We start from the raw sequence: 17,097 nt of genomic DNA, 5'->3' as shown, positions 1-17,097 counted from the left end.
AAATAGACTAATCTACCCTTGTCTAACTAACTAACTTCAAGTAGTGCCCTTAGTCTCAACATTATTTGATCTTGTCCTTTCAATTATAAAAGTTTTTATGGAGCAAGTTGTATCATTTATCTTGCGTATACTTGAAATAATTAATACAAGCATGCAGCTCATCTACAAACATGCACGTAAAAACAAAAAAAATACTATAATTCAATGTTGGTCGAAGCGTGATAAACGTAAACTATTTATACATAATTTCCAGGAAGCAGTGTAGAATTACGTTGACCAATTGAGTTGTAAAATTGTATATAGCCACCCTCACCAACCCAATCCAGTGATGCATTATATTGTTTTGCAAGTGGACTAAAGCCTTCATGTTTGAATTCAAACCTGTCAAACCATAAAAAGATATTGGAAAAATATTTTTAATATAATTGCCTTAGAATAGTTCATACTTTCAAGACCAACAATCCAAATCCATAATAAATAAAATAAGAAACAGATAGATCAACATAAAACATATATATATATATATATATATATATATATATATATATATATATATATATATATAGATAAATAAATGGTTGTACAGTGTATTTACACCAATTCAATAAATACATGACATTTATCTTTATAAATATGTTATTCACTAAATCATATTAATTAATACATATTTTTACCGCAAGGGGTCTTTTGGTTGGAAAATAAGTTATCTCATGATTAATTATTCCGAAATTAGTTATCCTGGGATTAATTATCTCATCCTCCCATAGGGATTAAAAAATATTACAATCCTGGATAACTAATTCAGGGATTAGTTATACCACAATTCTATCTCAACCAAATATGAGATAAACTCATCTCAAATTTAATCCAGAGATTAATATCCCTTATTTCTCGTACCAAACGACCCCTAAGTAATCACATAACTATGATAAATTAGCAGGGTGTAAACACACGATGCGAGTTAGTTTTTACCAAAATTTACTTCTTTAGTCCATTTCATTTGTCATTTTTGCCAAATAAATTTGGTCTAAAATACTTGTCCTTCATTTAGGCAAAAAACATTAACATTTTTTTTCTCTAAACCCGCCGTTACTACTTAAAAGTTAAAAAGGCATATAATCATTAATTACTTATTTAAGGAAGAGATAAGAATAATTTAACCAATTTTTTAAATAATTAATATTATTAAATAATATTATCAACGTATAGTCTAATTATAATTTCAAAACCAGCAAGTAGATAATAACAAATAAAATAACACTGGTGAGACAAAATGTCTCAGAAAAATAGTATATATTAAAGTATCTATCACATTACTATTCTAAGTATCGGCTTTTGAGTTTTGATATATAAATAGGCACGAACTTTTCTTAGATCATAAACTCCGTCTTCACAGCCAGAAGAGCGTGAGACCCTTTCAATTAGAACTGGTAGGAAAAAATCAAACACAAATTCACAAAACAAAAATTTATTCAGATTTTAGCCACCAAACCCCTGAGAAATCCCCTTTCTTCAATTCTCCATTTATATGAGTCGCATAAAAACATCTTTCTCTGCTCTGTTTTTCTGCATTCTTTGCTCAATTAACAATTTCTCTTGTTAATTTCTCCAATTGAGCTTTAAATTGTATTTCTAAAGCGACAAAAAGGAGAAATTAAGAGATTTTTGTGAAAATGGAGGCAAATGGGGGACCGAGAAGGCTGGGGAGTAGTAGGAGTAGTATGAGCAGAACGATGAGTCGAAGCAGAAGCAGAGCAAATTGGAATGTAGAAGATGTGTTCAATCCAATGCCGAGCAGAAGAAGCACTCGTGGCGAAGAAGATGAAGAAGCTCTTACGTGGGCTGCGTTAGAGAAATTGCCTACTTACGATCGGTTGAGAAAAACGGTCCTTAAATCGGTCATGGAAAGTGAGAATAATCAGGGCAATAAAAAAGTTGTTCATAAGGAAGTCGATGTTCGGAATCTGGGAATGAATGAGCGACAAGAGTTCATTGATCGATTTTTCAGGGTTGCTGAGGAAGATAATGAAAAGTTCCTGAGAAAGTTCAGAAATCGAATTGACAAGTAAGTTTCCAGTATTACTTTTTGGAAAATGATATTATATTATATAGGCGCTCTCGAAATAATAGCCGGCTTTTTTTTGTTTGTATATATATATATTTTATATGTTATATACAAAACTTATACAAATTTTATGTACTTTTCGACTGCCGAATATAAGTAGTTTCTAGCACGGCTAAAAAACCCTTAATTTTTTTCTACTTTACATGAAATTTTGCTCTGCCGCCCCTATGACAGTAATTCCTGCAATGGAAATAAGCGAGACGTTGCTTTGCTCCTACCTATACATAAATAAATTTACTTCTATATCCTCCTTTTATCTCGGGGAGTAATCAAGACCGATAATCTCTAGTCATTACAGCATAAGATATTAATATTATACTAGCTATTTATCGATGTTAGTTCATTAGAATGAAGGAGAAGAAGTTTGGGATTATTAAAAGAGTAAGAAATTCTAACAAGTAAATTTTAGAAAAAAATTGATACATATGAAATTAGAACTTGTGACCTAAAAAAATTTCCAATTTCCTTATATATATATATATATGAAAAAATAATTTGATTTACATAACTTCGTTACAGCTGTGCTACTACAACAACAAACCCAATATATTCCCGCTGGGAAGCATAGTCTGTACAACTATGCTACTAATGAAGCGATTATGATTGTGACGGTAGAACTGTAGGCAAGAGAGGGATGTTTTAATTTTCATTTTGATGAAAAATATCATTTTATTTCTTTTGTGGGTGGGATGGGTTGGTGAAGTTATCTGAAGTGTCTTCGGTTTAATTATAAGAATGAGTCAAATCTCCAACGACTACAAATCATGTCACACATTTTATGGATCGGTTCTTCCGTATGCATTGCATCATAATATATGCAACTTGCGCTAACCAAACCCTTCTTTTTGTTTTTCTAAGTCATGTAAAGGGAATATGCTTTAAAAACCTAACAAACCCAAAACCAATATTATTGAACCGCTCTATCCACAAATAAACATACATTTTTTTTAAAATTTTATTTTAAGTTTCGCTTATAGTTAAATAATATTGGATTATGACAAACTTTAAATGAAGCGAATATTTAGAATTTATATAGACGAATTGAATTTGCCGATGAGGATTCAGACGTACTTTGGTTTGTTGTTTGTGGTTGTTTTGGAAACGTAATGCAGATTACACTTGCCTCTAATCCACTTATTTTTTTATGTTAAAACAAAGGAAAAGACGAAAAACTAATTAGAAACGGTGATCAAGTCGTGTAGCTTTCGTTTTAGGAATCAAAGACGGCATGTACGAACCATATATTTACCAAAAATTTGATCACATAAATCCATAGCAAAAGTCAATACAGCTAACTATGATGATTGCCGAATACGTTGTCTCCATCCTTACGTGTATTCTGGCAAACCATCGAGGAAAAAAGTTCTTCGGTCAACTACTTCAACACGTCCTCGCATATAATATTTAAAAAATTCACTAACTTGTGGGGTATACAATTAAAATTTGTTTCATTAAATTTGTATTTTAATTTGTTCTAGCAGGTAATTTGTCTTAATTTTTGTCATTAGATTCGTTTTTGGGCAATTAATTATAAATATTGTTTAGGTGACTGATAGTATGATGAATTATCTTTTATACTGCCTGTGTACAAAAGTTAAACTCGTATTAAAATCTAGTAAACTTCTAAATTAATTTCGATGATTTACTTAAAGTTAATTGCATATATAATTGTGTGGTTGCAGAGTTGGGATTACCCTTCCTACGGTAGAAGTTCGGTACGAGCATTTAACTATAGAGGCAGATTGCTATATCGGCGACAGAGCTCTTCCTACGCTTCCTAATGCTGCTAGAAATATTGCTGAATCAGCTTTGAGTTGTGTTGGAATTAATTTGGCAGAGAAAACAAAACTAACCATCCTTAAAGATGCTTCTGGAATAATCAAGCCCTCTAGGTAATTAATTCTGATTAATGTTTTCATTAGTTTTCGTACTATTGACCTCGTATACTTTTACGCATGCTACTAATTATAGAGTATTACATAGTACTTAATAAATTAAATTTTCAAACAAGCTAGAGTATTTAATTTACTTTATGAAAATGAGAAGCAACCAATTTGTCAAAGGGTACGTATATCCAATGCTGACTTTTTTCGTAAAAATGTGTAAACACAATCTCCACAGGATGACCCTTTTATTAGGTCCACCATCTTCTGGGAAAACGACCCTTCTGTTGGCTTTGGCTGGAAAATTAGACCCTACCTTAAAGGTCAGTTTCTTCTAATCATGCTTATAATTAATTAATTATTTGCTGCGTTCCTATTTCATACTATTATTTATTGTAAATGTAAATTGTGAACATTAAACAAACATGTTAATTATATGAAAATTATGAAACAGGTTAGAGGAGAAATCACTTACAATGGGCACGGGTTAAAGGAATTTGTACCACAGAAAACATCGGCATACATTAGTCAAAATGATGTTCATGTTGCTGAAATGACTGTTAAAGAAACCCTTGATTTCTCTGCTAGATGCCAAGGAGTCGGCTCTCGATATGGTATTACTTCTCAATCCCAAGCACGTTGTGTCGGTTACTTGAATCTCTATTACTGTCTATATCACTCCATTTAAACTTATTTATGTCAATATTATACAAAATTAAATTAAAATAAAAAGTACTACTAAGGTTTTTCTATATTTTGTGAGGGTATAATATGTACTTATTTTTACTTACAAAAAATATATGTAAATTCTTAGAATTGCTGACGGAGCTTGCAAGGAGAGAAAGGGATGCTGGAATCTTCCCGGAGGCTGAAATCGATCTTTTCATGAAGGTAACAAGAGGCTTTGTAAATATGACACATTTTCATGATCTAAGAAATTAAACTTTTTTAAAAATATTTACTATAGTATTTTCTTTAATCCCTTATGTGATGTCACAACAATATACTAACATTGTGATGTTTCTTTCAATGTTGTAATTTAGGCAACTGCTATGGAGGGAGTTGAAAGCAGCCTTATCACTGATTACACACTCAGGGTAAGTGAGACTTAGACCCGACCATTTCTTCTCAATTTTTTTTAAAACTTTATGTTTCATTAAGCAATAAAAAAAGAGAGAGGGAATTTGGCATCTACTTACAACTTGTAATCGACTTTTGAAAATATTAGGTTTTGATGTGTCTGAACTAACCACTTTCCTCTTTCCTCTTTTCCTCCTACCTTTTCTTGAAATTTCTTTGTTTTCTGTTTTCGGGTCAAAAGTCTCCACTCACCAACTCTCTAATGTTCAGATGTTTAGTCTACTGAGCACAGCCCTTTGACTGTCTTTGAGATTTGACTTCTATTTAGAAAAGGAATTTTTTTTATTATTGGTTATAACTTATTATTTCTGCTCAAGAAAAAAATAGCTTGAATTTTTTTTATTTGGAAAAGAAAGTGGTATTAGGTAAACAAACAGAACGTTGGTTGTTGAACTAAATATACCAATATTACAGTTGGAATTGTGATGAAGTAAAAAAAATATTAAAAAAATGTGCAGATTTTGGGACTTGATGTGTGTCGGGACACCATTGTTGGGGATGAAATGATACGAGGCATTTCTGGTGGCCAGAAGAAGCGTGTCACTACAGGTTAACTTCTAAACTCCCTTCCCCTTATCAATTCCACAATAGTTTGTAAAAGGAGTTTAAATAATGCGCACTAACAGTCTATAATATTTTTAGACTATCAAGAAAAATTACCTTCAATTAGATTAACGAGTATCACATTATAACAAATACGATCTAATAACTTGGAAATAAAAATTAATAATTTATTATAACTGTTTAAATTATGCAGTATTAATATATATAATTTGTTTAAATACAGGTCCTCCCGTGATTATAACTAGAAATATTTTGCCATATCAAATTAACATAATCAACTTTCTAATGAAAACATATACTCAATTAAAGGCTTTAACCAAGTAATGCTTCTGTCTAAGTGTACATTGACCAGGTTGGTTAGGGTTTTATCAAAACCAAACCAACTACATAGATTTGGATTGATTCAGTTTTGTCAGATTTTTCGGGTTTCAGATTTTTTTGTTACATAAATATTATTTCAATTTTACTTTGTTAAAATTATAGATAAAATTTTGATAAGTGAATATATGATCTATTATAATGTTCTTATGATAAATGCACTTAAATATTACATCCATGAGAGGATCCGAAATATTTTTAGATATTTTTTAAAGAAATTCTACATAAAGTTTTAAAAGTATATATGAAAAATTATACATTTATAAGATTAACGAGTATCAGATTATAACAAATACGATCTAATAACTTGGAAATATTATAACAGATTAAATTATGCAGTATTAATATATATAATTTGTTTAAATACAGGTCCTCCCATGATTATAACCAGAAATTGTTTGCCATACCAAACCACACCTCACAGTCTCCCACATAAGTCTGCGCGACTTTAACGCGCTTTGTTGTTGGATGACCACCAAAATAGCTGCTTCACCTAACTTAATTAATTTGACTATATTCTGAAATAAGTAGTGTCTTAATTAAGACTTTGTCTCATTCAAAAGCATAAGTATTACTTTCCTACGCGACACCTCAAAATGATAATAGAACGTGCTTATAGGAAAATGTTAAAGTGGAACTTTGGTCCATTATATTTTACTTGTAGTGGACCTGCTAATACATTAACTGCTTAGCTTTAACTTTTAAAGAAACGTATAATAATAGAAACAAGCAGTAAAAACTTACTGTAGTTTCCCCCCCTAAACTACCGATATAACTAAGAAAAAGAAATTAAAAGAACCTTAACTTGATATTACAAAAAAAAGAAAATAGTAGCAATTTGGTATAACTAGAAAGTATTTGCTAGTATCGAAAGTTTTAATAACTGCTACTTAAATAAATAAAACTTTATTTTATTACAGATTAAAAAAGAATGGTAGACATCTAATAAAAATGACAGAAATAATATTCTTTTTAATACCATATACACATTAATCAATAATTTATATGATTATATCTACGGAAAAGCGATAGTAATAGGAGGACCTTCGGCTACAGTAATGGGCTTATAATGTTGGGCTTGGTGCAGGTGAGATGATCGTTGGGCCAACAAAAACACTATTCATGGACGAGATATCTACTGGACTGGACAGCTCCACCACATTTCAGATAGTGAAATGCTTGCAGCAGATTGTACATCTCACTGAGGCCACTGTTTTGATGTCTCTCCTCCAGCCTGCTCCTGAGACATTTGATCTCTTTGACGATATCATTCTTTTATCTGAAGGCCAGATTGTTTACCAGGGCCCACGTGAACATGTCCTCGAATTCTTTGAAACTTGTGGTTTTAAATGTCCGGAAAGAAAGGGTACTGCTGACTTCTTGCAAGAGGTAATCATCAAATGAACCTTAAAAAGCTAGCGAGCCTGCATTTTAAATAAAGCATTGTTAAGTCACCTAAAAGATAACATAAGTAATTAGCCACATACCACTCATAATCTATATTGCTCGAATCCTTTTAAAATGGCGTCAGGTGGATGTGTTGGATTCCTCCAAATAAAATTCTTTTTTGGAATATACACGCAGGCGAGGCTCCGAGCAGTATAGCTTATAATAAGTGGAATTAGTAACCTGAAAATTAAAGTAGGCAGTTTGCTGCCACAAGTTACATTTCTCTGAGTGTATGAATTATTTTTACATTGTTGTGCATATGAGTTAAATCCCATTTTTTGTAATTACAATTAATCTAACATGTAATGTGTTGAATAGGTTACATCAAGAAAGGACCAAGAGCAGTACTGGGCAAATAGACATAGACCATACCAGTACATTTCAGTAACTGAATTTGCAAAGAGATTCAAGCGCTTCCACGTCGGCTTACGTATAGAAAATGAGCTCTCTGTTCCCTATGACAAAACAAGAAGTCACCCAGCAGCTCTAATATTCAAGAAGTACACTGTCCCTACACTGGAGCTTCTAAAGATAAACTTTGACAAGGAATGGCTTTTGATCAAGAGAAACTCTTTTGTTTACGTCTTCAAGACCGTTCAAATCATCATTGTTGCATTCATTGGATCAACTGTGTTCTTGAGGACCAAAATGCACACTAATACTGTAGATGATGGCGCTACCTATGTTGGTGCACTCCTATTTGGAATGGTCATCAATATGTTTAACGGTTTCTCTGAACTCTCAATGATCATACAGAGGCTTCCCGTTTTCTACAAGCATAGGGACCTTCTCTTCCATCCACCTTGGGCTTTCACTTTACCAACTGTGCTCCTAAAGGTACCAATTTCTGTGTTCGAGACTATTGTGTGGATGGTCATGACATACTATACCATTGGTTATGCCCCTGAAGCTAGCAGGTAACTCAACAATCATTTCACACATTTTCTCATTGTATATACGCCAAAAGCATGCAGCACTCCAAAATAATATGCCGCTGGTGGTTTTATTGAGATATGTGCGTACCTTGGCTGAGTATACAAATTAACGTTACTGCTATTCTCTCTTGCGCAGGTTCTTCAAGCAATCACTGCTGACTTTTCTGATCCAACAAATGGCTGCTGGATTATTTAGGCTCACTGCAGGAGTTTGTAGGACTATGATTATTGCAAATACTGGTGGAGCACTCATGCTCCTTCTTGTGTTCCTATTGGGTGGTTTCATCCTGCCTAGAGGTTAGTTCACGAACATTAACATGTAGAAGATAATACCATTCAACATAATATAGCAATAGCAATGCGTTGATTCTTGAAGGCAATAGATTTTACTAATTAAGAATAAAAGATAAAATGAAAGGAAGTAATAGAATATGTAATAGAATATGTACATCGGATACGCTGACCCCATTAGTCTTAGTAATAACATTCCAATCTTATCCCGGCGTCCTCTTTCTGGGGGGTTATTCAGAAGTTTCAATCACTGAGAAAGTGCTGCTTTACTTGTAACAGGCTCAATTCCAGACTGGTGGCGATGGGGCTATTGGGTTTCACCTCTTTCCTATGGGTTCAATGCCTTCACTGTAAACGAAATGTTTGCTCCAAGGTGGATGAACAAATTTGTAAGTTCACTTCTACATTCTCCTTGGCTTTTACCTCTTTTGACCATATTATCAAGTGAAACATGATGCAGCTCCAGAAAGGAACAATGTGATTTTTCAAAGTTCATAATCATATGTAATCCAATCACAGGCCCCAGATGGCACAACTAGATTGGGTCTGCAAGTGATGAAAAATTTTGACGTCTTTACTGAAAGACGATGGTTCTGGATTGGTGCTGCTGCTCTTCTAGGGTTCACAATTCTCTTCAACGTTCTTTTCACCTTAGTCCTTATGTATCTCAGCCGTAAGTACTCACTCCTCCTTCAAATATACAATAGGATTTGATATTCAGTGCATTATCTGAACCTATTAAATATTTTGTCAAACTATCAGCTTTAAACAAGCCACAAGCTACACTATCCAAAGAGCAGGCCAGCGATATGGAAGCTGATCAAGAAGAAAGCACGGGAAGCCCAAGACTTAAAATCAGCCAGTCGAAGAGAGATGATCTCCCTCGATCCTTATCTGCAGCAGATGGAAATAAGACAAGTATGATCTTTAGCCCATCAATCACAGAATCTGTTTGGGGAATATAAGTAATGCTTACAATAATATAATTCTCTTGCAGGAGAAATGGAAATCCGACGAATGAGCAGTCATATCCATTCTAGTGGCCTCTACAGAAATGAGGATGCAAATCTTGAGGCTGCAAATGGTGTCGCAGCAAAGAAAGGAATGATACTGCCATTTACCCCTCTGGCAATGTCCTTCGAGGATGTGAGCTATTTTGTTGACATGCCACCTGTAAGAGCCATATCCTTTTCACCATTTCTCAATAATTAGTGCAATAAATTATTGAATTGTAATCAGCTCAACCGTGTAGCTCCTCAATCTGCTTATCGGGGCGTGTTCTATGACTGAACTAGAATCTACTTAATGATTTTGTCAGGAGATGAAGGACCAAGGAGTGACAGAGGACAAACTTCAATTGCTTCGCGAAGTGACTGGTGCATTTAGGCCAGGAGTATTGACAGCATTGATGGGAGTCAGTGGAGCAGGGAAGACTACACTCATGGATGTTCTAGCAGGACGTAAGACTGGAGGCTACATCGAAGGTGACGTTAGAATATCTGGATTTCCAAAAAATCAAGAAACATTTGCCAGGGTTTCGGGATATTGTGAACAAACTGATATACACTCACCTCAAGTAACTATCCATGAGTCTTTGATATTTTCGGCTTTCCTCCGGCTCCCTAAAGAAGTCAGCAAAGAAGATAAGATGGTATGGAGCGACACCTCATTATGTTATAATTGTTTTATAGTGAATAAATACTGAAAGTTTTTCTTTTCAGATTTTTGTGGATGAAGTAATGGATCTGGTTGAGCTAGACAATCTCAAGGATGCAATTGTAGGGCTTCCAGGAGTTACTGGTTTGTCAACGGAACAAAGAAAAAGATTGACCATTGCAGTAGAGCTTGTCGCAAATCCTTCAATTATATTCATGGATGAACCGACTTCTGGTCTGGATGCAAGAGCAGCAGCTATTGTTATGAGAACTGTAAGAAACACAGTAGACACCGGGAGAACTGTTGTCTGCACAATACATCAACCAAGTATTGATATATTTGAAGCATTTGATGAGGTAAAACACGAGATCTTCTCAACTGCCATACCACCCAGTCTGAAAAAAATGCCTCTTAGCTCCTTAATCCCCCTTTCTCTAATATGTGCTTTCTTCTTCACATCAGCTGCTTCTTATGAAAAGAGGAGGACAAGTAATTTACGCAGGTCCATTGGGTCGACATTCTCAGAAAATTATTGAATATTTCGAGGTACTTAATGATTGCTGAATTATACATTCAAATTACTAAAGAACCACCTCAGTTTTTGCTTATGAGTTTCAACGCAAAGTTTACTTATTGAATCATTTAATGCAGGCAATTCCAGGAGTTCAAAAAATTAAAGAGAAATACAATCCAGCAACCTGGATGCTAGAAGCGAGTTCAATTGGCACAGAAGCCCGACTTGGAATGGATTTTGCTGAATACTACAGATCATCAGCTTTACATCAGTAAGTCAAAATAAGTGAACTGCAATAGTCTTTGGCTCATTCGGAACCAAAAAAAAGAAAGTAATGATGTATGTGGCTTCATGCAGACGAAATAAGGCTCTTGTCAAAGAGTTGAGTGCACCTCCTCCTGGAGCCAAAGACCTCTATTTTACCACACAATTTTCCCAGCCAACATGGGGTCAGTTTAAATCCTGCTTATGGAAGCAATGGTGGACTTACTGGAGAAGTCCAGACTATAACCTTGTCAGATTCTTCTTTAGTCTGGCTGCAGCACTATTGATTGGGACAATTTTCTGGAATGTTGGCAGTAAAAGGTCTATCTCTAAATTAAAGTTAACCCAGAGGCTTTACTTGATTGTTTAAACCAGACAATCTAAAAGGCTATGACTAACTCCATCTTCTGTTTTTTCTGTGCTACAGAAAAAGTAGTGGTGATCTAATGACAGTCATCGGGGCAATGTATGCAGCTGTGCTGTTTGTTGGAATCAATAATTGTTCGACCGTACAGCCAATTGTAGCCGTCGAAAGAACCGTCTTTTATAGAGAAAGGGCTGCTGGGATGTATTCAGCTTTACCATATGCTATGGCACAGGTAAGCATCATCCAACTAAATGGTGACTGTAGCACCAGGGAAGAAAAAGACAAAACTAACACATACTAAGCATGCATATCATATATTTAGGATATATTTTGTTACTCAGTCTCAGTAATTGCTATAATTACATTTGGCTTGTAGGTATTTGCAGAAATACCATACATACTCGTCCAAACTACATACTATACTCTTATAGTGTATGCTATGGTGGGCTTTGAGTGGACGGCAGCTAAATTCTTCTGGTTCTATTTTGTAACCTTCTTCTCCTTCCTATACTGGACGTACTATGGAATGATGACCGTTTCCATCACACCCAACCATCAAGTAGCTGCGATCTTTGCTGCAGCTTTCTATGCACTTTTCAATCTTTTCTCGGGTTTCTTCATCCCCAGACCGGTAAGTGAAATCTTTTTTTACAGTCATTCAAACATATAATTAGTGTTGAACATGACTAGGATACTAATATTTCTCATTTAAAATCTCAGAGAATTCCCAAGTGGTGGATATGGTATTACTGGATCTGTCCAGTGGCATGGACTGTTTATGGTAGCATTGTGTCACAGTATGGTGATGTGGAGGATACTATCCAAGTACCGGGAGTGTTTCCAAACCCAAGGATTAAGGACTACATTAAAGATCATTTCGGATACAATCCGGACTTCATGGCGCCAGTTGCCGTGGTTTTGGTTGGTTTTGCAGCCTTTTTCGCCTTTATGTACGCTTACGCTATTAAGACATTGAACTTCCAAACTAGATAGGTAGATATGTAGAGGTACAAAGCTTGTAAATATTTGCTGAAGCCACTTATTCTTTCAGAAAATTTCGTGGCAATTGTTATGTATTATTCATAAGAGTATAACAATCTACAGAGACATCAAAAACGTTATACACCAGTAGGATCTTTAGTATGCATTGTATTTAGGAATTTTGGAGAACTGAGGATTGTTCATTGTTATGAAACTCAAGCGTAGTCTCCTCAGAGTAGCACAAAAATGTGACTTATAATCTGCTTGCCGAGGGCAAAATGTAATTGTAAATTACCAATGCTTATATGCAATAAGATTTCTACTTTTCCTACTTCATGGAGTGTAATAAATATTGTTCACAGGAAGAATAGACATCCGTAAAGTTTGCAATTCAATTTAGGATTACTAATATACACCCACAGTTGCCACATTATGAACCTGTCCATAGAGTACAGGATTCAGCAGCTGTTTAAAAAACTCGCCGGCTATTATTGAAATTCCATATAGGCATTAATACATACAGTTAAATGTACATACTAGCTACTCATACTAGCAAAGTATTTAATGGACATTGCTGAAGTAATATTGGTTTCATCTTCATCAATTGGTTCGTCTTCACCGGTCTTGTCAAGTAGCGGCATTATCGCCCCAACATTTAATGTCTTTTTCATCTATATTGCTTGGACTCGTCAAAAATATCGCAAAGTGTGTGTCGCATCCTCTAAATCTAGTGTATTTTTGAAGGATCTGACATGGGTATGATATAATTTTTTAGAAGTCCGAGCAACATAGGGTAGCTAGTACCCGGGGGCGGCTCAACAGTATTGATTGCCTAACGATTGTGTAGAGACCATTTTGTACGTATCTTGATTAGGCATTGAGATACATGCTAGCTCGCATCATCGAAGGTTTCTGATAACGGAAAAGGGCTAAAAATACTCCTATAGTATCAGAGATGGTTTAGTATCGAGCTCCATCCACCTATTTATCCGAAAATATATTCAACGTTATCTTGGGGCCTAATATTACTCCCGCGACTAACGGAGCCATCTGTGGTTCCCTCATTTATTCTGTTGTATATGGCCCCAATCACTTACAACCCGCCCCAAATATCCACCCGCCCCATTTTTCGGACCAACAACAACAACAATCCAGTAATAATCCCATTAGTGGGATTTGGGGAAGGTAGAGTGTACGCAGACCTTATCCCTACCCCGGAGGGGTAGAGAGGCTATTTCCGGGAGACCTTCAGATTAGAGACAAAAGATCTATTACAACAACAGAAACCAGACAAATAATATCAGCACCATAAGAGACTACAAATAAGTGGAAGGACAATAATTATGATGATAATAAAAATTGAAAATAAAAATAAAAATAATATGATGAAACAAAAACCACTAGCAATCCTAGACGAAACACTATTAGACTAGCCGGAACAACGAGAAAAAAATGCTCAACTATCCCCTAACCTATAACCCTAATGTTTGACCTCCACACCTCCCTATCCAGGGCCATGTCCTCGGAAATCTGAAGTTGCGTCATGTCCTGCCTGATCACCTCGCCTCAATACTTCTTAGGCCGCCCTCTACCTCTCCTCGTACCTGTCAAAGCCAACCGTTCACACCTCATAATCGGGAATCTAGGCTCCTCCTTCGCATGTGCCCGAACCATCTAAGTCTCGCTTCTCGCATCTTGTCATCCTCCACGGGAGCAACTCCCACCTTATCTTGAATGACTTCATTCCTAATCTTATGTAACTTGGTGTGCCCACACATCCATCTCAACATCCTCATTTCGGTAACTTTCATCTTCTGGATATGAGAATTCTTGACTGGCCAACACTCAGCCTCATACAGCATGGCCGGTGTAACCACCGCTTTATAGAACTTACCTTTAAGTTTTAGTGGCACCTTCTCGTCACACAGGACTCCATACGTTAACCTCTATTTCATCCACTCCACCTCGATACGGTACGTGACATCCATGTCGATCTCTCCATCTCCCTGGATAATTGACCATAGGCAGTTGAATGGTAAAATCAATATATTTCTACCTAGCCATTCATTTCACCCCAATTTCTTTTATTACCACGTCTTCTTCACCAAATTAAGGCTCTCAGTAATGGTGATTTAGGGTTTATTTAGGATTACTATCTGCTTCGATTTGGTGGACTAAAACTGAAGAGTCTTTCATTTCTAGCCTTGTCTAACTGACTACTCGTTGATAAAAGTAAGTATTTATTGGGTGGGTGTTAGTCGACATAACTGTGATCCTTTATTTTTTTTATTGCTTGATATCTTTTTGACTTTATTCCTAACTTATGGCCAGACAAATAATATCAGCATCGTAAGAGACAACAAATAAGTGGAAGGACAATAATTATGTTAATAATAAAAATTGAAAATAAAAATAAAAATGGTGTGATGAAACAAAAACCGCTAGCAGGCCTAGACGAAATATTATCAGATTAGCAAGAACAATGAGGAAAAAATGCTCAACTACCCCTAACCTATAACCCTAATGTTCTACCTCCACACCTCCCTATCCAGGGCCATGTCCTCGAAAATCTGAAGTTGCGCCATGCCCTGCCCGATCACCTCGTCCCAATACTTCTTAGGCCTTCCTCTACCTCTCCTCGTACCAGTCAAAGCCAACCGTTCACACCTCCTAACCGGGAATCTAGGTTCCTCCTCCGCACGTGCCTGAACTATCTAAGCCTCGCTTCCGGCATCTTGTCGTCCATGGGAGCCACACCCACCTTCTCCCGAATATCTTCATTCTTAATCTTATCTAGCCTAGTGTGCTTGCACATCCATCTCAAGATCCTCATTTCGGTTACTTTCATCTTATGGATATGAGAATTCTTGACTAGCCAACACTCAGCCCCATACAGCATGGCCGATCTAACCACCGCTCTATAGAACTTACCTTTAAGTTTCAGTGGCAACCTTTTGTCACACAGGACTCTAGACGCTAACCTCTATTTCATCCATCCCACCCCGATATGGTATGTGACATCCTCATCGATCTCTCCATCTCCCTGGATAGTTGACCCTAGGTACTTGAATAGTAAAATCAATATATTTCTACCTACCCATTCATTTTACCCCCATTTCTTTTATTACCACGTCTTCTTCACCAAATTAGGGCTCAGTAATGGTGCTTAGGGGTTTAATTAGGATTGCTATTTTCTTCGATCTGGTGGACTAAAACTAAAGAGTATTTCATTTCTAGCCTTATATGACTGACTACTGTTGATAAAAGTAAGTATTTATTGGGTGGGTGTTAGTCGACATAATTGTGGTCCTTTATTTTATTTATTGCTTGATATTTTTTTTACTTTATTCCTAACTGATATGGGCCTCTTTTTTGTAATTTTTTTGTTGCATGTAGATATGTCAGAAGAATGGTCGATAAAGTTGATTTGTATTTTAATCATGGTGGTGATTGAGAACTGGAACCCAATTTATTTTATTGTAAAAAAGATGTGCACCTGCTGAGAGAGTATGAAGTAGACCATTATCCTATATTGATTTGTGTAATGAATACAAATGTACTAGGGTATTGCTCCATGTGGTAGATATTATTTGTTGGATGGAGATGTAGGAATTAGGAAGCTTCAAGCACTCATTAATGAAATTTTTAAGGTTATTAATTTATTTGCTATTGACCTCCTTGATGATATTGTTTTTGTTCCTAATATAACTGAACATACTGATACCAATTGTTACACCCCATGTTTTCGTACATGGAAGTACGCCATAAGTAAATTGATATAAGCTCGGAAATGAAATGTTACATTCCGTACGTTAAGATTTCGTCGTAAGTTAATCGATGTAAGTTCGGGAATGAGATTTATTTTGGGATTATAAGTATTAAGCTATTTCAAATAAGTGATAAGTTAATTCGCAAAGGTGAGAGGGTAAGCGAATCGATAAAAATGAGTTCTGTCGAAGTTTGGCAATTTGAGGATAAAATACGGTCCAAGCTATAATACCCCGTATTCATGGACTAATGCCGTACAAGGTACTACATGACCATGATAGTGAGGTGTACAAGGTATGCTAAAGATGAGCGATATTTTAAGTAATTTGAGATAATTCTTAATTATGCGGGTAATTGGTTAATTATTGGTTAGTGAAAGATTTAACTAGTTAAGTAAGGATTAGTGGTTGATTAATTACAATTATGGGATAAGATTAAACCCTCCCCCAAGAAAAAAATGTGGCAGCACCCCATCAAGTGACTCTAAAAATCTTGCATAAATATCATATTTTGGAAGATTTAGAATGGCTTAGTCATCCACTAAGTGGGCCATACCCACTTAAGATTTCCTACAACTAATGAAATGCTCATTTCCTTGGTAAAAAAAAATTAAAGATCAAGAATGGAATTCAATCTCTTAAGGAGTGGGCTGACCGTAAGTTTCCATCTTTCTACAATTAAGTCTGCTTCATGTTTCATCAATATGAATTCATGTATTGCCTTAAAATCCAATTAAATCTCTTATAGAGAGTGGGTGGTCGTGAGTTCTTCAAGGAGAAAAA

At 35.5% G+C, this 17,097-nt stretch overlaps 1 protein-coding gene across 1 annotated transcript; it reads left to right on the top strand.

Moving 5' to 3' along the window:
• The first annotated feature begins 1,673 nt into the window (after nt 1-1,673).
• On the top strand, nt 1,674-12,559 carry LOC107828362 (ABC transporter G family member 35-like). Its single transcript, NM_001326201.1, has 22 exons — nt 1,674-2,065; nt 3,808-4,017; nt 4,247-4,331; nt 4,463-4,622; nt 4,823-4,899; nt 5,052-5,105; nt 5,607-5,697; nt 7,178-7,479; nt 7,858-8,456; nt 8,611-8,771; nt 9,045-9,154; nt 9,285-9,438; nt 9,528-9,683; nt 9,763-9,938; nt 10,084-10,416; nt 10,487-10,777; nt 10,884-10,967; nt 11,073-11,206; nt 11,293-11,520; nt 11,627-11,798; nt 11,943-12,197; nt 12,287-12,559. The coding sequence occupies exons 1-22, from the start codon at nt 1,674-1,676 to the stop codon at nt 12,557-12,559; spliced, it is 4,497 nt and encodes a 1,498-aa protein (NP_001313130.1).
• Nucleotides 12,560-17,097: the final 4,538 nt, after the last annotated feature.

Source organism: Nicotiana tabacum, chromosome 6 (genome assembly GCF_000715075.1).
Source record: "Nicotiana tabacum cultivar K326 chromosome 6, ASM71507v2, whole genome shotgun sequence".
Taxonomy (NCBI): domain Eukaryota; kingdom Viridiplantae; phylum Streptophyta; class Magnoliopsida; order Solanales; family Solanaceae; genus Nicotiana; species Nicotiana tabacum.
Note: the sequence above shows the minus strand (reverse complement) of the source record. Positions and strands in the feature narration are given on the sequence as shown.